Below are 22315 nucleotides of genomic sequence, written 5' to 3'. Positions count from 1 at the left end.
GATCTAAATGGGCTCCTAGACTTATAACTTCTTTCAAACTGGCCCTTTTGTTTTATCATTTAGGGTCCATTTATGCTGTTGTATTTTAGCAAATGTCCCGGTGTTCGATATACTAAAACACATGCGTTGTTGTCCATAATTAGGATAGTGTCTGTTCCCATCTCAGTGCTGAAGTACAGTGCATTTTAAACAATAAGGCATGCCAGTTTTTTTCTTCCATTTGTGTGTTGGGAGGCCCATTGAAGTCAATGACAGCACATCAAAATGTATGCAGCATGCTTGTTAATGCATTGCCGACATGAATTAACAAGCCTTGGTCAATGACTGTTAACCCTATCAACTCGAAATTCTAAATGTATTTATTACAGGTACTTATATAGAGCTGTCAATTTACACAGCACTATACATATAATATATTCACATCAGTCCTTGCCCTCAAGGTGCTTACAATTTAAGATCCCTAACTCACATAGATACACATACTAGGGCCAATTTATCTACCAGCAAGTGTGGGAGGAAACCAGAGTACCTGTAGGAAACTCACTCAGGCACAGGGAGAACATGCAAAATCCAGGCAAGTAGAGCCTTGGTTGGGATTCAAACCAACAACTCTAGTACTGCTAGGTCACAGGTGTCAAACTGGCGGCCCTCCAGCTGTTGCCAAACTATAAGTCCCATGAGGCATTGCAAGATTGACAGTTACAAGCATGACTCCCAAAGGTAGAGGCATAATGGGATTTGTAGTTTTGCAACAGCTAAAGGGCCATAAGTTTGACACCCCTGTGCTAGGTGGAAGTGTTAACCACTTAGCTACTGTTCTTGAAAACGCACAACAACACACAACGCACATTGACACATAACAACGTGCCTAATTAATGCTACAAAAAAAATGCACTTCTGCAAACACGCATAGCTCTATATGGGCCCTTAATATTTCCCCAGAAGTGAGGGGAAATCACACATTGGATGTTTGCTACTGGAAAAGGTGTCCCCAGTGCAGGATTTCCCCTTTACTCCTGTGACAGTGACAACTGTAAAACTAACGTTCTCCTTCTTCCTGCACTGTGTTTGTAGTCTCATACTGTATAGATTTGGGGGGCTATAATTCAGTTTTGTGGTAGGAGTTTGGTTATTCTATACTCACATATCTAATAAGAACATATGGTTTTATACTAGCTGCAGCTCTAATTATCTGGAAATAAGAGATGGCGCAGACTCCAGTCAAAGGCTCCTGGCAAAATTATGTGGAAACACTTTACCGGTCACCTACAAATCACTGGGAATTGCCATGTATCTGAGGTTCAGAACTGAGAGCGGTACCCCGCGTGCTGGGTTCAAGGCCCGCTATTCCATTGGTGGGTTTATAAAGCTGTATGTTTATAACAGTAATAAAAATGTTTGTTTCCCAAGCATGTAAAATCTGAAATCCATATTAAAAATGAAGGTAAGCGTTACATTTATGAGTTAAGCTTTTTTCACAGAGGTGGCAAGCTCTGAAAAGTGATTCGCTGTGGATCACTATTCAGATCACAATTTGGTGCTAGATCACAGGCGGATAGGAGGTGATACTGCTGCCTCCTGAATGCCTGTTTTTTTAAACCAAGGGGCATGTTACATTTAAGTACTGTGCTGCACTTGCTGTGTTTGGCACAAGATTGTGGTTTGTCCCATTGGCTTTAATAAGCTCGTTTGGCAGGCGTAATGCCTACTAAACCCAACATGCCAAACCAAAACTAGCAAGTTGTGCTGCAAAGCAGGCCCAACAAGCGTGTTTGAACTGCCCTATTTGACAGTATGGTAAACAGTGGTGTCCACCACTACCGAAATGCAAAAGCCTGTTTTTAACCCTAGCCCTGTACATTAGGGAACTTATAGGTTCCCCTTTTGCTGAAAAATAATAAATGCACATTTTTTTGCAGGTAAAAAAAATGTGCATTTATTATTTTTTGTTGCAGGAGCCTGTAAAGCATTGCACCAGCGATCAGCAGATTGCTGGTGCCATGCAGGTCTCCTGCAGACCTGTTAGTATATCTGCTTGCCCGTACAAGATGTACAGGCAAGAAGACATACTGACGAGAGGAATCAATGGACTACCATGGCACTCCATTGAGTTCATTGGGGACTACAAGCTGACAGCTTCTAAGGCTGTCAGGATTTGTAGTTCATTCATTCACAGAACTGTGCATGGCTGTACTATTTTAATAAAAACTGACAGCTAGTACAGGGAACTTCTCCCTGTACTGCTGTCACGGGGGAGGGGGGTGTAATCAGGCAGTGGCTGCAGTACTGGGAACATGTTAAATGTTCCACCCTAGAAACGGTGAACTTATCCTTTAAAGTATGTGCTTACTAAAAATATATGATAGAGCTCCCCTTTATCAGGCATCCTGTTCAGTAAAACTGGGTCTAGAGGGTTTGTTCTGCAGTAAGTGGTAGATATAACAAGAGGCTCTGCAGAGACAGGAATTAGAGACAACATTTCTACTGTGTTTCAAGCACTTTCTAAATCATAATCTATTAGGAAAAGAAGCATCTCTTACGGGCAACTATTGGTCACATACCAGCTGAAACTTGAAATGAGGCTTGAAAGTGAGCGTCTATTCTGAAAGCTGAGGTGGGGAGTACTAGGGGGCTTAAAGATGGGTGTCACCAGTGTGGTGATATTTAATGGCAGTCCAATAAACACAGGGGAATTAGGGCAATGCCATCTATAATTACAGAGTAATATTACAGAGGTATCCACAATACAAGTATCCGGCAACTCGGAAAGCTTCTTAATGGAAATCTTTATTGGTTACATAAATACAGGATCTATAAAGCTGACGTGTTTCGGCTTCACAAAGCCTTATTCATAATATGCTATGAATAAGGCTTTGTGAAGCCAAAACACGTCGGATATATGTATTCTGTATTTATGTACCCAATAAAGATTTCCATTAAGAAGCTTTCCCAGGTTGCCGACTCCTTGTATTCTGGATATTTGCTGTGAGGAGTGGATGCCTCAGCCAGTGCACTGGTCTCCTGTCTCCATGTGGTGAATAGAGCAGTTGAGCTTGGGTATAATTTGTTTTAATATTACAGAGGTGGCTGAAGCAAGAGAATATACTGTCTGTGTTATAACCACGCCTGAATAGACTGTGTAAGCGCGACATGAATATAATAATTGATATCTTTCACTTTACAGCATCTTGCGGTGGAACTCTTTTTGGTCAGAGTGGTATTATTCAGAATCCAGGTTACCCATCAGAGAATTACACAGACTCCTCTTTGTGCGAATGGTCCTTCAATGGTCCTACAGGACATTACTTGGCCATTACATTCGTAGCCCTTGATCTTCAAGACTCAACAAACTGTTCAAATGACTACATTGAAATCCGTGAATACAATGCATCTGGTGAGTGCTTAAAAGAAGATTGCCTTGTACTTGGAAATGTGAAACACATGTGGGAAGGTTGCCTATATTTAGTCAGGTCTGTTTTGTATTATTAACAAAGGCTTGTGTCATGTTAATAGTTTTAAAATTAAAATTCATTTTTGCCATCTGTCTCCCATCAGGGAAATTTCCCTTCACTTCCAGGCCTATAGACACAGAAGTGAGAGAAAGATTTACAACGTAATTCCTGTTTTGATGACACTTCAAAATTTGTGATTTTCCCTCACTTTCAGGCCCAGTGACAATGTCCCAGGACACATAGAGTAGTCACAAAAAATACATTTAGATTGAATAGATAGAGAGATTTATTTTAATAATTTAGTTTATATTAACTTGAGAGATTAAATCTCCCAATTGGAACACAGATAGACTGCATCTCCCCAAGGGGACACATACTGCTATATCCAAAATTAGATTCGCTTTAAATGTGTCTAGGGTACCTTTATCCCCAACAATGCATTTTTTTTTGTACAGAAAACCAGAACATTGTCTTTATTAAATTGTTACTAAACCCCGGACCCTGCATTCACTATATCTGGTCTCCCCAGGCCCTGCATTCACTATATCTGGTCTCCCCGGACCCTGCATTCACTATATCTGGTCTCCCCAGGCCCTGCATTCACTATATCTGGTCTCCCCGGACCCTGCATTCACTATATCTGGTCTCCCCAGGCCCTGCATTCACTATATCTGGTCTCCCCGGACCCTGCATTCACTATATCTGGTCTCCCCGGACCCTGCATTCACTATATCTGGTCTCCCCAGGCCCTGCATTCACTATATCTGGTCTCCCCGGACCCTGCATTCACTATATCTGGTCTCCCCAGGCCCTGCATTCACTATATCTGGTCTCCCCGGACCCTGCATTCACTATATCTGGTCTCCCCGGACCCTGCATTCACTATATCTTGTCTCCCACAGTACACAGAATATGGAACTGCAATTATTTTAGTAAATATTAACTGCTAAATACCTTTTCTAAATGAAAAAAGACCAAGAATTTTAAAAACAAAATATTTTTACTTTGTTACAAAGATATTCAATAAAATCAAATTTCTTCACAAATTTAGGCTGAAATGTATTCTGCTACATGTCACAAGACTGCCTTTTTGGACACTATACTATACTGTGTTAAATGTTAAATGTTAATAGTATTTTGTTTTTCCAACTCATGGGCTTAAAAATAGTTCTTTGAAAATTTGGAATATGTTTTAAGTGTGAGAGATGTGTTTAAATGTCAGATACGGTGAAGTTAAGAAGTTAAAGTGGAACTATGGGCAAAATAAAAAAGTGACATACTGTATATATAATTTAATCTGTCAGCACTAACACAGCTGTCTTTACTTACCACCTGTGATGATAGCGAGGTCTGACAAACCACAAATTGTGTGGAGAGAATGGGGACACTTCCATGCCATCCTCAGTTCTAAAGTTGGTGACAACACTGCCACATTAAAATCTCCTGTCTCTGCTAAGCAGTCATAAAAGGCAAGGCATTTGAAAAACAAACGCAGTCCAGTCTGAAATAGTAAAGACCTCATAAACCTTAATTAGCCATACAAAATCCATAATTTTTACTATAAGGAAGTTACATTACATTACAAAAAAATATCACTCAGTCAGACACCAAACACAACTATGTTACAAGTTCCAGAAGGCTACAACACATAGACTTATACAACACATTAGACCTCTTTGAATTAATATAAATAATACGAAAAACCTAAATGTAACAACTTTTTCATTACTATTATCCTTGCAAACATATACATCAGATATATACTGTATCAGTTTTGGTCTGTAATAACCCAGAACTTTATTTTGATGAATGACATACTGGTTTTCAGAATGTGGAGCATTGATCTTTGGATATATACATTATAGACTACTGCAACTCTCTTCTCACTGGCCTACCCAAGTGCAGGCTCTCCCCGCTCCAGACCATCCTGAACTCAGCGGCCAGACTCATCCACCTCACCACCCGCTCCACCTCTGCCACCCCCCTCTGCCTCTCCCTCCACTGGCTCCCGATTGCCCAACGCATCAAATTTAAACTTCTAATCCTGACCTACAAAGCCGTTCATAACACTGCCCCTGACTACCTCACCAACCTGATCCCCAAGTACCACCCTACCCATACCCTTCGCTCCTCACAGGACCTCCTTCTATCCTGCTCCCTGGTCTCCTCCTCCCATGCACGACTGCAGGACTTCTCCAGGTCCTCCCCTATCCTCTGGAACTCACTGCCCCAATCCATTCGACTGTCTCCTTCCCTCCCCACATTCAGGCGCTCCCTCAAAACCCATCTCTTCAGGGAAGCCTACCCCACCCTCACCTAACGGCCATTCTCCCTTCTCCTCCCACCACTTCATCCCCCTCAGCCACTTCATTCCCCTCAGCCACTTCCTATTGTTCCACTACCCCCTCCCTCCTAGATTGTAAGCTTGAAAGAGTAGGGCCCTCTTACCCCTCGTACGCTGTCTGTTTTTGTTGTACTGTGCCATGTATTGTCCCCCCTATTGTACAGCTCTGAGCAAACCCTTTGGCGCTATATAAACTCGATGTAATAATAATAATAATAATATAGGCATATCCAGGATAGTGAGCATTAATGATCGTTCCTCTGAGCATAATAAAACTCTCCAGTAACTGTACTGAAGATGAGGTGAACTCTGCTTAAAACAGAACTAGACTGTATATGAGCACCACAAAGCAAAAGCACTCTTTGATTAATTTATAATATTGAATACTTAAACCTATCCATCCATATCTTCATGATTTATTTTGTTTGAGATATCACTTTGAAACACACTCTCCTGGCATTTCTGGCCGTGGCCGTCTTCAGTAAGGGCAGATAATTTGTAGTATTTTCTTCCTGGAATCCATCTGCCCTTAGCTCAGGCATGCAGACTGGAGGGTGTGCTTATCTAAGAAAGCTGCTCCTTCCTTCCTGAAGACTCCTGGGATGTATGACATATTTTTGGCCTAGGCCAGAAACCAGGTAGCAACTGAAGAAATGTTAAAAAAAAAAAAAGTTTAAAACAATTAAATATGATATACCTTCCTATCTAGTTAATAATGTTAGCACAAGGATTAAAATAGTCAATGTTGATTGAGAGAGTGAAGGTCCACTTTAAGTATTTTTTTCAATTTTGAACCCTTTTATTTTTCTGTTGCTTATGTCTTTTTTTATAATATATTTTCTGTAATTATTTTGTGCACTTTTTTCTTTTCATTTAATGATATTTAAAAATTGTTATGGTGAATCTCTGAATGTTCTAACTAGAAATTAGGAAACACTACCCTAGTACAAAATGTGTTACATTCCGGTCTGGGCGTAGCAGTAAATGTAACGATATTTCTCGTAGTGGTCCTTTAAAGCAGAAATACGATTTGTTTCCTATTCTAGGGAAATTGCTGGGCAAATTTTGTGGAAATACAGTGCCTCTGGCCTTGAGGACATCGGATAGTTTTGCTTATGTAAAATTTGTCAGCGATGGATCTGTGAATGCCAAAGGATTTCAGCTGCAGTATGAAGCCAGTACTGAAGGTAACTGAAGAAAAGCCATAGGATGCTTGTAAGAAATACTGGCAGTATCTTTGATGCTTTTGCTTGACTATCAAAATAATGGAGTGTTTGCATTTTGTCTTGCTTTTGCTTTGTCCTCTCTCATGTAACCTGAAAGACAGGTCCTCTTCACCAGGATCATTCCATAGATGATGCTTGAAAGACACTTTGCCAAATCAGGGTAAATAAAGGCATATAGCCTACAGATATATCTTCAGATAGCACATCCTTGCAGGCATACATAATTACCCAACCATCCTCATCACCTCCTCCAGGGCCACTGATAAGACAGTGCAGCTGACCCTCCCGTACTGGGCCCAGGCCGCATCAGTTCAAAAAGGGAGCCCGGGCACCTGGCGAGCAGGATGACCAGCTGTACTGCCTTATTGCTGACACTTGTGATTTGTGGATCCCCCCTGCAGCGCTCTTGGCTTCTCCTTCTTCTTCTTCCTTTGGCTGTGCTGCAGGACAATCTGTTTTTGGATCTGCACCCCTTTCATTTTTGTCAGGGCTCCCTGTGTGCCCCCCTCTCCCCACAGCACTGTAGACTTCTCTCCTCTCCTGCTGGCAGCTGCTGTGGACACACAGTGGGATTGTTTAAGGATGGAAAGCAGGGGCCGGTAAATATGTCATATTTACCAGCCCCTTCCTTTCCTGAATGAACATAGTGACCAAGCGGTACCAATTGCTCCTGTGTCCATTCATCATTGAAGCATAGTACACTGTGTTTACTATGCTTCATTTTGTGAATGAACAGAAAGCCTCAGCATGCTTCCCATTCATTCACTGTCCAGTGCAGCTGAGGCTGCAGAGAAAAGGACTGATGAATCTATATTCTCAGTCATTTTCTGTTTCAAATGTGAGACATCAGGGGTCTGTTTAAACCTCTGATATTTCACCAAATGCCCCCAGCAGAGCAGGTTAGAAAAAGTAAAGAAATATAAATAAAACATTAAATTCTAAAAAAAATAAAGGATTAAAAAATTATTGAAGGAATCATAGCATTGCAGACATGGCATTTCAGCAAAAATATAATTTGATATTTTCAGGAGAGGAGTGGCCCTGTCATGTAAGCTGTACAGGGCCCCATGATTTCTAACAGTAGCCCTGACCTCCTCACCTGTCTAAGCTCCAGTTTTGACTACTGTCAAAGCTTAGATAACATCATAACATGACAGTGTTTGGCCCTGGTTATTGGCCACTCAGGCCCCATCATATGGGGAGGCCATGTGCTCTCCTACACATGGAAGCCTTGCTGTTAGTGTGGCTCTGGAAATATAACTGAAAGGTAGGCTATCTGTAGACACTGTCACATTTCCCTGAATGGGTAAAATGACAGTGTCCCTTTAAGGCAAACTGGTTGTGAGAATACTACAGTGTTGCCTAAGATCCTTTTAAAAATGCTGGTTGACTGGCTGTTATGGTGCACCACTTGATATTTTTTGAGTCACTGACCTGGAACAAGTATGCATATAAGGGATGTCAGAAGAATGTCAGAACACCTTATCTACATACCTGTTCTGCCCAGTAACTCAGAGTATTGAAGCAAGGAGTCAGACTGTCAGCCAGGCAGCAGGCATTTCTAGAAGATGTCAGCAATGGCAGCCCCATGTTTCTCCCATGACAGGTTTTCTTTATTAATGAGTGAATAACACATGGTTATACATATACTATATTTCAGAATGTGGAGGAGAAATTGATGGAAGCAGTGGAGCTCTGAGCTCTCCTAATTACCCCAACCTGTACCCTCATGATCGTGTTTGTGATTGGAGAATAAGGGTACCAGAAAGGAGGCGGGTCACACTGACAATTCACGACCTACGGCTGCAGGACCAACAGAACTGCAATTATGACTATGTGGCTGTAAGTGGTGTGTTAAATTTTAAAGCTGAACTCCAGGTATACAGTGTTTATTCGAAATGTTTAGTCTGCCAAATGATTTGCATGTCTCTCCCTGAAATTTTCACATCCCTGCCAGGTAACAGAGCCAGGTTGGTAAGCTTACTTTTCTTCTACTGTAGTTAAGCAATATAGCTTGATCATCTCCCAGCCCCCAGCCTATGAGTGTTGCCTTTTTTTCTTCCAGTTCTGCTGTACAGGGGTTTGCAGGAGGCTGATATCAAGACAGAATCAGATACTTACAGTAATTGCTTTTCAAAAATACCTTGTATTTGCTGTAGGATTTACTAGATATGGAAATATTTAAAGTGAGTGCTCTTGGAAGTGCTGGACCTCTGCCAGATTTTTTTTTTAATGTGTTCTCATTGGGGAGATTTCCCCTCACTTCCTCTCTGGTCCCAGAAACGAGAATATCTCCAACAGGGACAAAGACAGCAGGAAAATCTAACAGGGGTTTAATGTCTTCTCCATTCTATCCTAAACCAAAAAATAAAGTTTGGCCTGGAGTTTCTTAACTATCTGGCTAATGGGTAAAGAGTCTTTGGACTGGAGAACTGGAAGGGGACATTTTTTGACAACAGCAGAGGTCCACATTTACATTGAATAATGCATAGAAAAATGATTATGTAGTCATAGAACTGTTAACAGTCTGCACCAGTCAGAGCCTGGCATACCATACACTATATTGCCAAAAGTATTGGTCGGCCTGCCTTTACACGCACATGAACTTTAATTACTTCCCAGTCTTAGTCCGTAGGGTTCAATATTGAGTTGGCCCCACCCTTTTCAGCTATAACAGCTTCAACTCTGTGAATTTGTGAGGTCAGGCAGTCAGACAAGAAGGCCTGGCTCGCAGTCTTCGCTCTAATTCATCCCAAAGGTGTTATATTAGGTTGAGGTCAGGAGTCTGTGCAGGCCAGTCAAGTTCCTCCACCCCAAACTCACTCATCCATGTCTTTATGGACCTTGCTTTGTACACTGGTGCGCAGTCATGTTGGAACAGGAAGGGGCCACCCCCAAACTGTTCCTGCAAATGTGGGAGCATGAAATTGTCCAAAAAATGTTATTTTGCTCACTGAACTGCAACTCAATTTATAACATTTGTATTATGTGTTTTTTCTGGATTTTTGGTTGATATTCAGTCTCTATCATTTAAAATACACCTATGATAAAAAAAAATATAGACCCTTCATTTCTTTGTAAGTGGGCAAACTTACAAAATTTTCAGGGGATCAAATAATTATTTTCGTCACTGTATACAGTATATAATTTTTTTTTACAAATATGGAAAGCATTTATGACATCCAGTTTGCAAGACATGCTGGGCTTTCTTATAAAAAAGCACAGCATTGCCTGTCTGCTTATTGGCAAAGTGTGTGCAACTGATTCTACATGAAGGGCTTTGTTTAACTTTTTGACTCATTAATTTCTGTATTTGAGAAATACAGTTACAAGTGTAAGTGTATTAAAAAAACACATGCATTCGCTTTAAGGTGAACCTGACCTGGCCTAAAACAGGCACCATGTAGACATGTTTTTTCTACTACCATGTGTGCACTTGTTGTTGTGCACTGTGGTGTTTGCAAGTACCTGGGTTAAGCTGTCCATACATGTCTCACTTTGTGGCCTATCCCTGCTGAAACAGCTGAAATTCTGGTTGTGGGTGACCCTGTCAGAACCACTATCGGCCAAATAGATGGTTCAGGATGCAGTCACTGCGGCTGCCTAAATACAATACCCAGCGGTGGAAATTCCCCATCCACATTGTTTAGCATGGATGGAGGATTCAATTGATCTCTCATTCAGCCCAAACTCAGTTAAGGAAAAGAAATCAAGTTGTGTATGGCCAGTTTAAGTCTTCAAATTGATCCCTATGTGTCTCAAGAACCATCTTTGAATAAAAAAACAAGCTTTTCTTAGGTCCTTGACCTCTACCCAAGTCAAAATTTAACCACAGCTTCTTCCTGGTGCTAAGCCCCATCTACTGTCATTCAGTTAATATAGGAGTATGGTGATGGAAAATATGAGCACCACATCCCCAGTGATACAATTTGCAACCAAAAAAGCAAGCAACCACGGCTTATTTAAGGTGCTATCCTTTCATTCACTTATCAATTGCAGAGCTTCTACTGCCCACAATTAAATCACAGATCTTAGTGTCATGCAGGGGGCGGACTGACCATTTGGAAACTCGGGCACTGCCCGAGAGCCCGGGGTCAGTAGGGGGCCCCATGAGATGCCCCTGGTACCTTTTTCATAGGCTTTTTTGAGTTTGGGTAAGGACACAGGGGCCCCATTATCCCCTATTGCCCAGGGGCCCCATGAGTTGTCAGTCCGCCCCTGGTGTCATGTGTCCATGTCAGTGGGTGAGGCTGGTGCAGAAGTCAAGGCTGGTGTCAGTGGGTGAGGCTGGTGCAGAAGTCAAGGCTGGTGTCAGTGGGTGAGTCTGGTGCAGAAGTCAAGACTGCATACAACTTGGGCCTAGGTTCCAAGGGGCTGCAAAGAGATCGATATAAAGGATAATACCATATGGTGTCTGCATTTCAGTGTTGTTTTTAACCTTAAAACTGTTTTGTACCAGGTCATCTTTATTTTGTTCTGCTTTATTGTGGGGGAACCCACAGAACCACTGTGCTCTTTCTACTCACGTATACAGAATTTGGTAAGACAGAAGCATAACCTTACTATGACAGCTTGCTCCCAACAACACCCAACAAATAAGTATATACAAGTACTAATTTTTAGGTGACAAAATAGCACTTTACTGTATATAGAACACTGTAAGGGGATTTTCATATACATTCTCAAAACAGAACACTGCAACAGTTTTCTCAGTTTGGCCCCTTTCACACGGGCATTTTTAATCTGTCCATGTACGGATGTCATCTGTTTACATCCGTTAATATCCACATCCATTAACATCCTTTTTTTTTTAACAGAAGAAAACCCTATTTTTCTTTTGTTATAAAAACACAGAACGAACAAACAATGGATGTAAACGGACAAAAAACAGATGGAAACGAGTGAAAATGGGTGAAAACAGACGTAAGTGGACAAAAAACAGATGTATATGGATGAAAATGGATGTATACGGGTGTAAGTGGATGAAAAACGCATGAAAAATGGATGTAAACTGATGAAAAACTAATATGAACTGATGAAAACTGATGGAAACTGTTGTAAAACTGATCAAAACTGAAAAAAAACAGAACGCCCATGTGAAAGGGGCCTTAGGGTTTTTTCTTACAGTAGGGGAAAAAAAACAATATTTGTTCAGGAGAAATTTGTGATTTTTTTTTTTTGCTTATTTACCAGATTAATCTGTTATGTTTGTGAATGTAAAAGCTCACACTTAATCTTAGTCGCTAATTCACACCCTTCGCATTTCTGTGTAATGCTGATGTATAACATTATTTTTTGAAGTGTGAATTCCAGAACAGTAAGGAAATGCTTTTAAAAATTAATTCTTGTATAAACACTCTTTGGACACTTTGTCAAATTGCTGAGAATTATCCTTTTTGGTGAGACTGATAATCACAAAAGTACAGGTGTACCTCGGTTTATGAATTTAATGCGTTCTCCTGGACGTTTCGTATTGCCAAAAATTTTTAAACCTAAATGCGGTTTCCCATAGGAATACCAATTAATCCGTTGTGGAGGTCAGAAAAAAGTTAAAAAAAAAAGTCTCAGCTGTTCAAAACTTTTTATAAACTTTAACCACTTCTGGACCGGCCGTGCTATATAAACGGCCAGACGGTGGCAGTACAGGGTCGGGTGGCCATTAATAAACGGCCTCCCCGCACCCTGCTTGTGCGCGCTCCCTGGGAGCGTGCAGCACCGCGATCCGCTGCCCGCTGTGTCCTCCGGACACAGTGAAACACCGATCGTCGGACGGGACCTCTGTACGAGGTCCCGATCATGTGATCACTAATTGGCCAATCAGTGATCACATGCAAAGTAGTAAGCAAGATGTCACTTGTGACATCATTGCTTACTACGTGTGAAATCTGTGAATGATCACAGAGGTCACATGGTACACGGCCATCCACAACAGCCTTGTACCATGTGACAAGCTGTGACCAATCACAGCTCACTCAGTACTTCTCAATGACTGCAAGAATGCAGACAGAGAGAAAGAGAAATGATTGCTTTTACATCCTATATGGGTGGAAAAGCAATCAGTGTAAAAAAAAAAATCTTCCTCACCCCCCACAAGTAGTACAGTGTCACCATGGTGACACTGTACTGCTAGGGTGACAGTATGTAAAAATAAAAAATAATATAAAAAATTAAAATAAAAATGTAAAAAAAAATGTTTAAAAATTATAATTTTTGGTTATAAACTAATTTGGATTTATTTGTTTTTACTAAAAAGATAACGGAATAAATTTTGGCCAAGATTTATGATTAAATATTATTTATTTGCAAAATTGTATAAAAAAACACTTCAAAATTTTTGGACTTTTTCATTTACATAGCAAAAAAAATAAAAATCCCAGCGGTGAATAAATACCACCAAAATAAAGCTTTATCTGTCTCAAAAAAATGGTAAAAAATTCATTTGAGTACAGTGTTGCATGACCGCGCAATTGTCATTCAAAGTGTGATAGCGCTGAAAGCTGAAAATTGCCCTGGACAGGAAGGGGGTAAAAGTGTCCGGAGAGGCAGTGGTTAAAGGCACGGGGCTGGCGTTATAAATCTCCCAGGTGCAATGCATCCTGGGGAAACTTGCTTCGTATTGCGAAAAAAATTTGTAAACCGACACATTCGTAAACCGAAAATTACGTTAACCTGAGGCGTACATAAACCGAGGTACACCTGTAGTATTAAATTGTTCATTTTAGTACTCTTGTGTAACATTTCCTGTTAAATCTTGGTTGATCGCAGGTGTACAATGGTTACAGGACACAATCACCTCTCTTGGAACAGTTTTGTGGCAATATCGCTCCAGATACAGTTATCAGATCTTCTGGAAACACCATGAGAGTTTTATTTGTCAGCGATGGGTCTGTTTCCAATGGAGGTTTCAAGGCAACGTTCACTTCAATGGAAGACGCAGGTAGAGGATTAGTTTGACTGTAAATAATATACATAGAATATACGTAGAATTTACATATAAATTACATATACATATACATATAATTTTGCCTGCCAAATGATTTGCATTTTTACCCATTTAGTCATGCGACCCATGCAGGCCATAGACGGTTCGTTTATCGGCCGAATTTTCATCCGCACAAAAAATCTGTCGATATTCACGCCGTTAGTGGGGCCAGCCCGTTGGCCATTTTTTTTGCGGATCTTCTCGTTTATTTTTATCGGTCATGCTGGAAAACTGCCGTTTTTTGTGGACATTGGTGGCAGCATTGGCAACGGGGCCAACCGATTTTTCGTTTATCGGCCAACAATTCAGCCGATAAACGGCCCATCTATGGCCTGCATTACACAGTCCCATCACATAGCTCAGCCACAAAGATGATACCATTTACTCTGATACAGTTAAAGTGTAAGGAAAGGCTAAGTCAAAAAAGCATTTAAAGGGTAAGTTCACCTTTTGGACAAAAATAATAAATGCAGGTAAAAAAATGTGCATTTATTGTTTTTGTGCAAAGGAGCCTGGAAAGCATTGCATCAGTGATCAGTAGATTGCTGATGCTATCAAAATATCCGTTTGCCGTACGGGATGTACGGTCCAGCAGATATACTGACAGGAAGCTTCAATGAACTACGACGGCGCTCCACAGCGCTTTGGTAGTTCATTGAAAACTACAAGCCCACAGCTGCTAAGGCTGCTGGGACTTGCAGTTCATTCATTCACGGAAGTCCGGGAATGAATGACGAGGCCGTGTGGGCGAGCACTGTTTTCAAATTTGACAGTACGGGGAAACTTCTCATATTATCTGTCGGGGGGGGGAGTGCAGCTGCAGCTATGGGTACATGTTCCACCCTAAAAATGGGTGGAAAATGTAACATGTTATTAAAGGTAAACTTATCCTTTAAATGTGCACTCTCCTTTTTTTCTCCATTGCTCTTTATATATTTTAAAATAAATTGCAATGGAAATACGTTTTTTTTTTTTACATTATTTTCCTATGCATTTACATAAGTGAAAAGCTCTGATCTCGCAAACATTCTGGTGTGGCTGGTGCAGTTGGTGGGGGGTTACTCTCTCCCTTCTTCAAACAACAGCTAGAGCATTAAATCCCAGTGGGTAACGTCATTGGTCTATGGCAGTGATGGCGAACCTTTTTGAGCCCGAGTGCCCAAACTGCAACACAAAACCAACTTTTTTATTTCAAAGTGCCAACACTGGAATTAATCACTTGCCTACCGGGCACTTCTACCCCCTTCCTGCCCAGGACAATTTTCAGCTTTCAGTGCTGTTGCACTTAACAAAGACAATTGTGCGGTCATGCAACACTGTAACCATATGCAATTTTTATCATTTTTTCACACAAATAGAGCTTTTTTTGGTGGTATTTAATCACCACTGGGTGTTTTATTTTTTGCACTATAAATGAAAAAAGAGCAAAAAATTAAAAACATAAAAGGTTTCCTTTGCTTCTGTTCTAAAATTTTGCAAACAGGTAATATTTCTTCTTTGATGTGCATTGGTGAGGCTGCACTGATAGGCAGCACTGATGGGCATTGATGAGGCGGCACAGATAGATAGCACTGATGGGGCGGCACTGGTGAGCATTGATGAGGAGGCTCTGATGATGCACTGATATGCAGGAAATGATGGGCACTGATAAGCGGCACTGACAGCACCAACTGGAGGCACTGACAGACGGCACTGACCGGCGGCACTGCTGGGCATCATTGATGGGTGGCACTGATGGGCAGCACTAATGAGGTGTCACAGATAGGTGGCACTGATAGGCGACACTGATAATGGGTACTGATAGACAGCACTGATAGGTGGCACTGACTGACATCACTGCTGGGCACTGACTGGCACAACCGCTGGGCACTGACTGGTGGCACTGACTGGCAGCACTGCTGGGCTGCACTGATGGGCACTGGTGGGTGGCACAGGTGGGCACTGGTGGGTGCATTGCTGGGCACAGGTGGGCGCACTGCTGGGCACACGTGGGTGCATTGCTGGGCACAGGTGGGCGCACTGTTGGGCACAGGTGGGTGCATTGCTGGGCACAGGTGGGCGCACTGCTGGGCATAGGTGGGCGCATTGCTGGGCACAGGTGGGCGCACTGCTGGGCACACGTGGGTGCATTGCTGGGCACAGGTGGGCGCACTGCTGGGCATAGGTGGGCGCATTGCTGGGCACAAGTGGGCGGAACTTGTGTGTGGCACAGGTGGGCACCGATCATCAGGGCACTGATGATCAGTAACCCTGATGATCGGTGCCGATCCCTGTTCTGACAACTGCTGGTTTTCGGCAGTACTTTCCTCACGATCTGACAGCGTGAGGAAAGTGCAGCCGAGAACCGGCATTTGCATTTCCCGGTGATCAGCGTGTCATTGGACACGGCTGATCACGTGGTAAAAGGCCGCTGTGATTGGCCTTTTACCATGTCACGGACACAGCGATCACGGAGATCGCCCGGTGCGCGCCCCCGGAGGTGCGCAGGAGAGCGCGTTCTCTTCCTCTCTTCCTCCTGGCGTGCCCACTGAGATGGCTCTGCGTGCCATAGGTTTGCCATCACTGGTCTATGGCATTCATCCTCATTGTTGGCCTCCCTCCGTATTACACAGAAGAACCGAAACTTTGTACACCTTTCTGGCCTCTAGTACTGCCCCTCCCTCTCCCAGTCTCAAAGCTGAACTAATCAATGCAAATACTTACCTCTGCTTCAATGATGAGACATCTGTGAGGCCCTGTGCTGGTGCAGACATCTTCTCCCCATCTTTTTCTCAGTGCTAGTAAGAACTAGTTGCATTTAAACTTGGCAGAGCAATAAAAATGGTACATTCATTCTCAGGGAGGTTTTAGTGCCAAAATACAAATGCTAATTAAAGCGGTTGTAAATGTTTTTTTTTCTAAAATAATAATTGTTATACTTACCTGCTCTGTGCAATGATATTGCACAGAGCGACCCCAAACCTCCTCTTCTGGGGTTCCACACCATGGCTCTGTGCTCCTCCTTTTTCCTGTGTGCCACCATAGGAAGCTGTCTTCTCAGGGGCGGACTGACCATTTGGAAACTTGGGCACTGCCCAAGGGCCCGGGGTCAGTAGGGGGCCCCATGAGATGCCACTGGTACCTTTTTCATAGGCTTTTTTGAGTTTGGGCAAGGACACAGGGGCCCCATGATCTCCTATTGCCCGGGGGCCCCATGAGTTGTCAGTCCGCCCCTGTACAGTCTTCTATTGGTGCACACGTGCAGGCTCGCTCCTGAGCCAGGTTGTATATGTCTGTAAACGCACAGAGAGCAGCTCCCTCCTCCCAAGATTTGATTGACAGAAGCAGGAGCCACTGCTCTCACTGAGTCCTGTGAGGAGAGAGAGAGACCAGTGCTTCTGCAGATGGGCACAGCGCTGGATTGAGAGAGGGCTCAGGTAAATATTTGGAGCTGAGGGGGAGATACAGCAACTGGGACATTTTTTATCTTAAAGCGTTACTACACCCACAACAGTAAAGTCAGTTTGTTAAAACAGTAAAGCATGCTTGTTATACTCACCTTAGGGGTAATCCTCTGCATTGTGTAAAAAGTCTGTTTGATCCTGTCTTCTCTGATTCTCCCCTTCTTCCACAGTCTGCAGTCCATCTGCTGATAGTACAGAGCCCTAGGAGGCACTCTGCACATGCTCAGTTTGGTGTGTGTATTGCTAGTTTTTATGTTTTGGGAGGGTGCATGTGATCAGCACAGGGTCAATCAGTGCTGTCCAGACAGGGTCAGAGGCCCTGCAGCCTCATAAGACAATCAGAGGAGAATGAAAACTCCTCCTATAAGCGTTAACCAGTGCTTGGCTGGACACTGATAGAAGTTACGAGACTGCTCTAACTGCTGATGAGAAAAGGTATTTAGCAGTTTATATTTACTAAAATAATTGCATTTCCATGTTCTGTGTATTGTGGGAGACCAGATATAGTGAATGCAGGGTCTGGGGTTTAGTAACACTTTAATGGAGGCAATGCATTAAGGTAAAACATGTTGTGCCTTTAGAACCACTGTAAAATACTGACTTAAACCTGTGACCTTTTTCTAATCCTTTTAAGTGTTACTAAAGCCATGATCCTACATTCACTATATCTCAACTTCCACAGTCCTCAGAACATGGAAATGCAACTATTTTACAATGCTGTTTGTCCCTGTGCTGATCACATGCACCCTCCCAAAGAAAAAAAAAACCCTCTAGCAATACACACTAAACTGAGCATGTGCAGCGTGACCCCTAGAGCTCTGTACTTTCAGCAGATGGATTGGGGACAGTAGAAGAAGGGGAGGATCAGAGAAGACAGGATCAAACAGCCTTTTTACACAATGTGGAGGATTAACCCTTTAAGTTCCACAGTGAGTATAACAAGCATGCTTTACTGCATCTATAGATTGATTTTACTGTTGTGAGTTTAGTAACACTTTAAAGTATATCTAAAGCCAAACTTTTTTTTTTCCGTTTTGGTTAGAGTTGGCAAGGCTTAAAACATCTGTTTAGTCATAGACACCATGTTATTTTGTGCTACACATGCTTGGATTTTGTTAATTACCACATGCATCTGTAAGGCTTCGTTTGCTGTTTGTGTTCCAATGGGATAATTTAAAGGATAAGTTCACTTTTTCCCAAAAAAATAATAAATGCACATTTTTTTTGGCAGGGACTTGTGGTTTGTCATTCACAGAACTATGTAAATGAATAACATGACCGGGTGGGTGGAGCCCCACACAGTCACATTTCTTAATAAATTGTGACAGCTTGTGGGGGGAGAAGATTCCCCACTAGCTGTCACAACAGGTGATCGGGGGGGGGGGGGGTTGAGGGCTGGTGTTACAATAATGTGTTACTTGCTACACCCTGAATATGTGTGTAACAAATAACATGTTATCAAAAGTGTACTTATCCTTTAACTTCCCTTCCCATTCTTTAGGCATAACAGGAAGTGCAAAGAAATCTCTCCAAACTGAAGAAAAAATCCCCTTTTGGGCTTTCATAACCGAGCTAGGGTGTCTCTTAGAAGATTTCATCTCTTATTTACTTCCAGTATATTTTGAATTTGAATTTTCCAATCAGGCACAGAGACAATAACAACAGCCTGACAAAAGTTCCAACTTCACTTTTCCCAGGTGAATATTCTCAGCAGTCGAAAAAGCAATGGGAAGTTTTATGGTTATCAACATAGCAGAAAGTGTGGAGAAAGTTTCTAGTAGAGAAACCTGTTCCTTGCCTAAGAGGGGATTTCCATGGACTTGCTCTTGTTTCTCTGGGTCAGGAAGTTAAGTAAAGTCTCCGCAAAGGGATTCAGGCAGTGAAAGAAAATTAAAATTTTATTTTAACAATTCACTACTGTATCCAAAACTTTAGATATACTTATTGTGGCTTTAGATATATTGTAACTGGTTATTTTTGCAGCAGGAGTAAAAGAACTCCAAACACCCAGTGGCGTCGCTGGAATCCATGTTTGATCTCTGCCAATAAAGCGGAGCTCCACCCAAAAGGGGACGTTCCGCTTTAAGGACTGCTCCACTGCTTCCCATTAAGGATTGGCACCTTTGGGGGGTGAGGGAGGGAGTGGGTACCCGAACTTGACAGGTACCCACTCCCACTTCCGGTCCGATCGCCTAAGCGATCGGAAGCGGAAGGTGTCCTCCCTCCCTGTAGTCTTTTGGGACACATGACAGGTCCCAGAAGAGTTCAGGACCATTCATGAAGCGTAGCGCTACTTGCACATGCGCAGTGGGTACCCGGCTGTGAAGCCGCAAGCTGTCACAGCCGGGTGCCCACACTGAAGATGCCGACCTCTTGGAATACAAGACAGCAGCTGAAACGGGCTGCGGGGGACACACCACGGGACCGAGGGACAGGTAAGTGGCTGTTTTTTAAAAGTCAGCAGCTACAGTTTTTGTAGCTGCTGACTTTTATTTTTTGACAGCGTGAGTGGAACTCCGCTTTAAGCCCTATTGAGTGAAAGGCAACAGCAGGGGTGGTCCTAGATTGGGGATCGCCATTGAAGCTTTTGTGGTTGTTTCATACAATAAACGTGGATTCCAGTGATGCCACCAGTGCATGGTGGTCTTTTATTCCTGCTCTGACTTCATGAGTGTGGACGGCTAAGTTTGATGTCCAGCACCCAGCGCTCTCATGGTAGCGGGGAGGAGCAGCTTGGAACGGAGAGGAATCTGTTATGGTTATATTTGAAATTTTAACAACTTCTGATTTTAAAGTTGTAGTCAGTCTTTTCTATTAGATCTGTGCTGCTGTTAAAACTGAAATATATAGCCATAAAGTTAGGGCTTCGCAAAAATTATATTCAAATTTAGGCCAATAAACAGAGTTGATCAGAGTGTGGGCACGTCTGAAATCTGTTCCGTTTTTAGAATTATAAATGTTGGATGGAATGTGATAATGACATAATAATAATAATTAAATTAAATCATTTTGTCTTGAAGTCTGTGGAGGACCACTAATGAAACCTGTTGGAGGTAACTTTACATCTCCTGGATACAATCAAGTCAATAATTACAACAAAAACTTAAACTGCGAGTGGGTCATTCAGAACCCCAATGCCTATAACTCCACTACGCACATCGAGCTCAAGACACTGCGACTGGAAACGCACCCAAATTGTCTGAATGACTTTGTGGAGATCCGATTAGGTGAGAATTTTCTTTTTTTTTCAGCTACATTTGTGTTATTTTACCTGGTAATCTTACAATAACACTTCCTGAGTGACTACATCACTCCTCTACTGTATCTATGGAAGGATCCATGGTTGTCATCTTAATGTGCGCTCCTGCTATGGACTACAAACATCTCCACATCTGAAGTATCTCTTCATCTCCATTACGTGGGGGAAAGGTCAATGATGATGCACAGATGATAGCTAGTAAGGAAGATATTCTTCGTCATCTCACAGGAAGTGACCAGTGACACTTCATTTCCAGCAATATCAACTTCTTTTGCTGAAAATGTTGCTAGCTTGGAAAAAAAAAGTAAACTAATGCAGCTACCACACCTAAGGACTGTAAGCTACAATATATTGCATCTTTGTTCTTGGGTTTAGTTATTCTTTAAATTGCTTCTTATTAATTATGCAATGGGTAGGGGCAGGCCCGGACTGAGACAGAAAATAGGCCCAGGCATTTTGGACTGAGCAGCCCCAAGCCCAGGGACCCTTTCCTCTGAGTCTTATGGTGGAACACCAGGGCTCGGTCGCAAGAGCGACCTTTGCAACCCTGGTATTTCCACCACTAGTGTCAGAAGGTTTTTAATTTATTTTTTACAATTCTATATTTTATTTTTTTTTTTACTTTTTTTTTGTAGAAGCCCCATTGGGGGGAGAAAGAAAGAAAGAAAACTTCCAGGCAGTGTGGGGGCAGGACCAGCTTTCTCTCTCCTCTCTCGTCTGTGGGATGGGGGAATGGTCAGCAGTGGGACAGTCTGTCCTGACAGAACCCAATGTCAGCGCTGCAGGAGATGAGAGGGGGTGGCCGCAGGGGAGCATACAGGAGCCCATGGCAGCAAGAGATGGATAGGAGGAGCGGCTGGGTGGAACATAGAGGAACCGAAACATGCATTTCTCACCTGAATGCCTGCAGGAGGGAGAGGAGGAGAAGTAGACATTCACTGGTGGCAGGTGAGAAATGCATGGTCCGGTTCTTCTATGTGCCGCCTGGCCACCCCTCCTATCCAGGTGGCCCCAGCCCACTGGGCAGATGCCCGGTGTGCCGTATGGCCAGTCTGGGCCTGGTGAGATTGTATTCCTACTATTTCTATACCCCAAAATTCTAGATATCTTGAAGTTTCAGTAGTGCATGGATAAGCTTGTATAGACAGGTGTTATTTTAAAAATGCATTTCAAATGCAGATCAGTGATTCCCATTTACTTCAATGGTGTAGTGAGCATGGCACTTCTGAGGCTGCGTTTGACCTGCTTTGTCTTGTGTTTCGTTGGACACAGCAGATACTTTTGAGATACTTTTGCATAAACAAGGAAAAGCAAGTCAAACACAGCCTTTTGCTCTGAAAACATTTGTTGGTTGCAGTGCTATGTTTGAAAAGAAAATGCAGCATTTGAATGTTTGTTAGAAGAAAGGTATGGTCTGGCAACTACAGGTTTGCTGTAAAATGACCCGGTCCCTTTTCTTATTGTTTCACTAATCAAGGTAGTAAGGGAAGAGACAAAATGCTTATCTTGTGGACACCAAATGAAATCTTCCTGTCTTTCAGATCTAGAAGCAACTTTGCTAATCGACACTTCCAGCTGCGTTAGATAGCATACCTCCTGCTGATTGCCA

The 22315-nt window shown here is 42.5% G+C and overlaps 1 protein-coding gene across 1 annotated transcript in view; it reads left to right on the top strand.

Moving 5' to 3' along the window:
- Positions 1-22315, top strand: part of CUBN (cubilin) — a 346655-nt gene that overhangs the window by 241579 nt on the left and 82761 nt on the right. Inside the window, exons 45-50 of the mRNA XM_089693694.1 lie at positions 1177-1355; positions 3185-3394; positions 6843-6983; positions 8683-8864; positions 13788-13959; positions 20468-20674. Of these exons, the coding sequence (XP_089549820.1) occupies positions 1177-1355; positions 3185-3394; positions 6843-6983; positions 8683-8864; positions 13788-13959; positions 20468-20674 (1091 nt within the window). The remainder of the gene's footprint in view (positions 1-1176; positions 1356-3184; positions 3395-6842; positions 6984-8682; positions 8865-13787; positions 13960-20467; positions 20675-22315) is intronic.

Source organism: Staurois parvus, unplaced genomic scaffold (genome assembly GCF_062004578.1).
Source record: "Staurois parvus isolate SC_StPar_1 unplaced genomic scaffold, SC_StPar_1.0 ptg000636l, whole genome shotgun sequence".
NCBI lineage: Eukaryota > Metazoa > Chordata > Amphibia > Anura > Ranidae > Staurois > Staurois parvus.
This window is presented reverse-complemented; position numbering and strand designations above follow the sequence as displayed.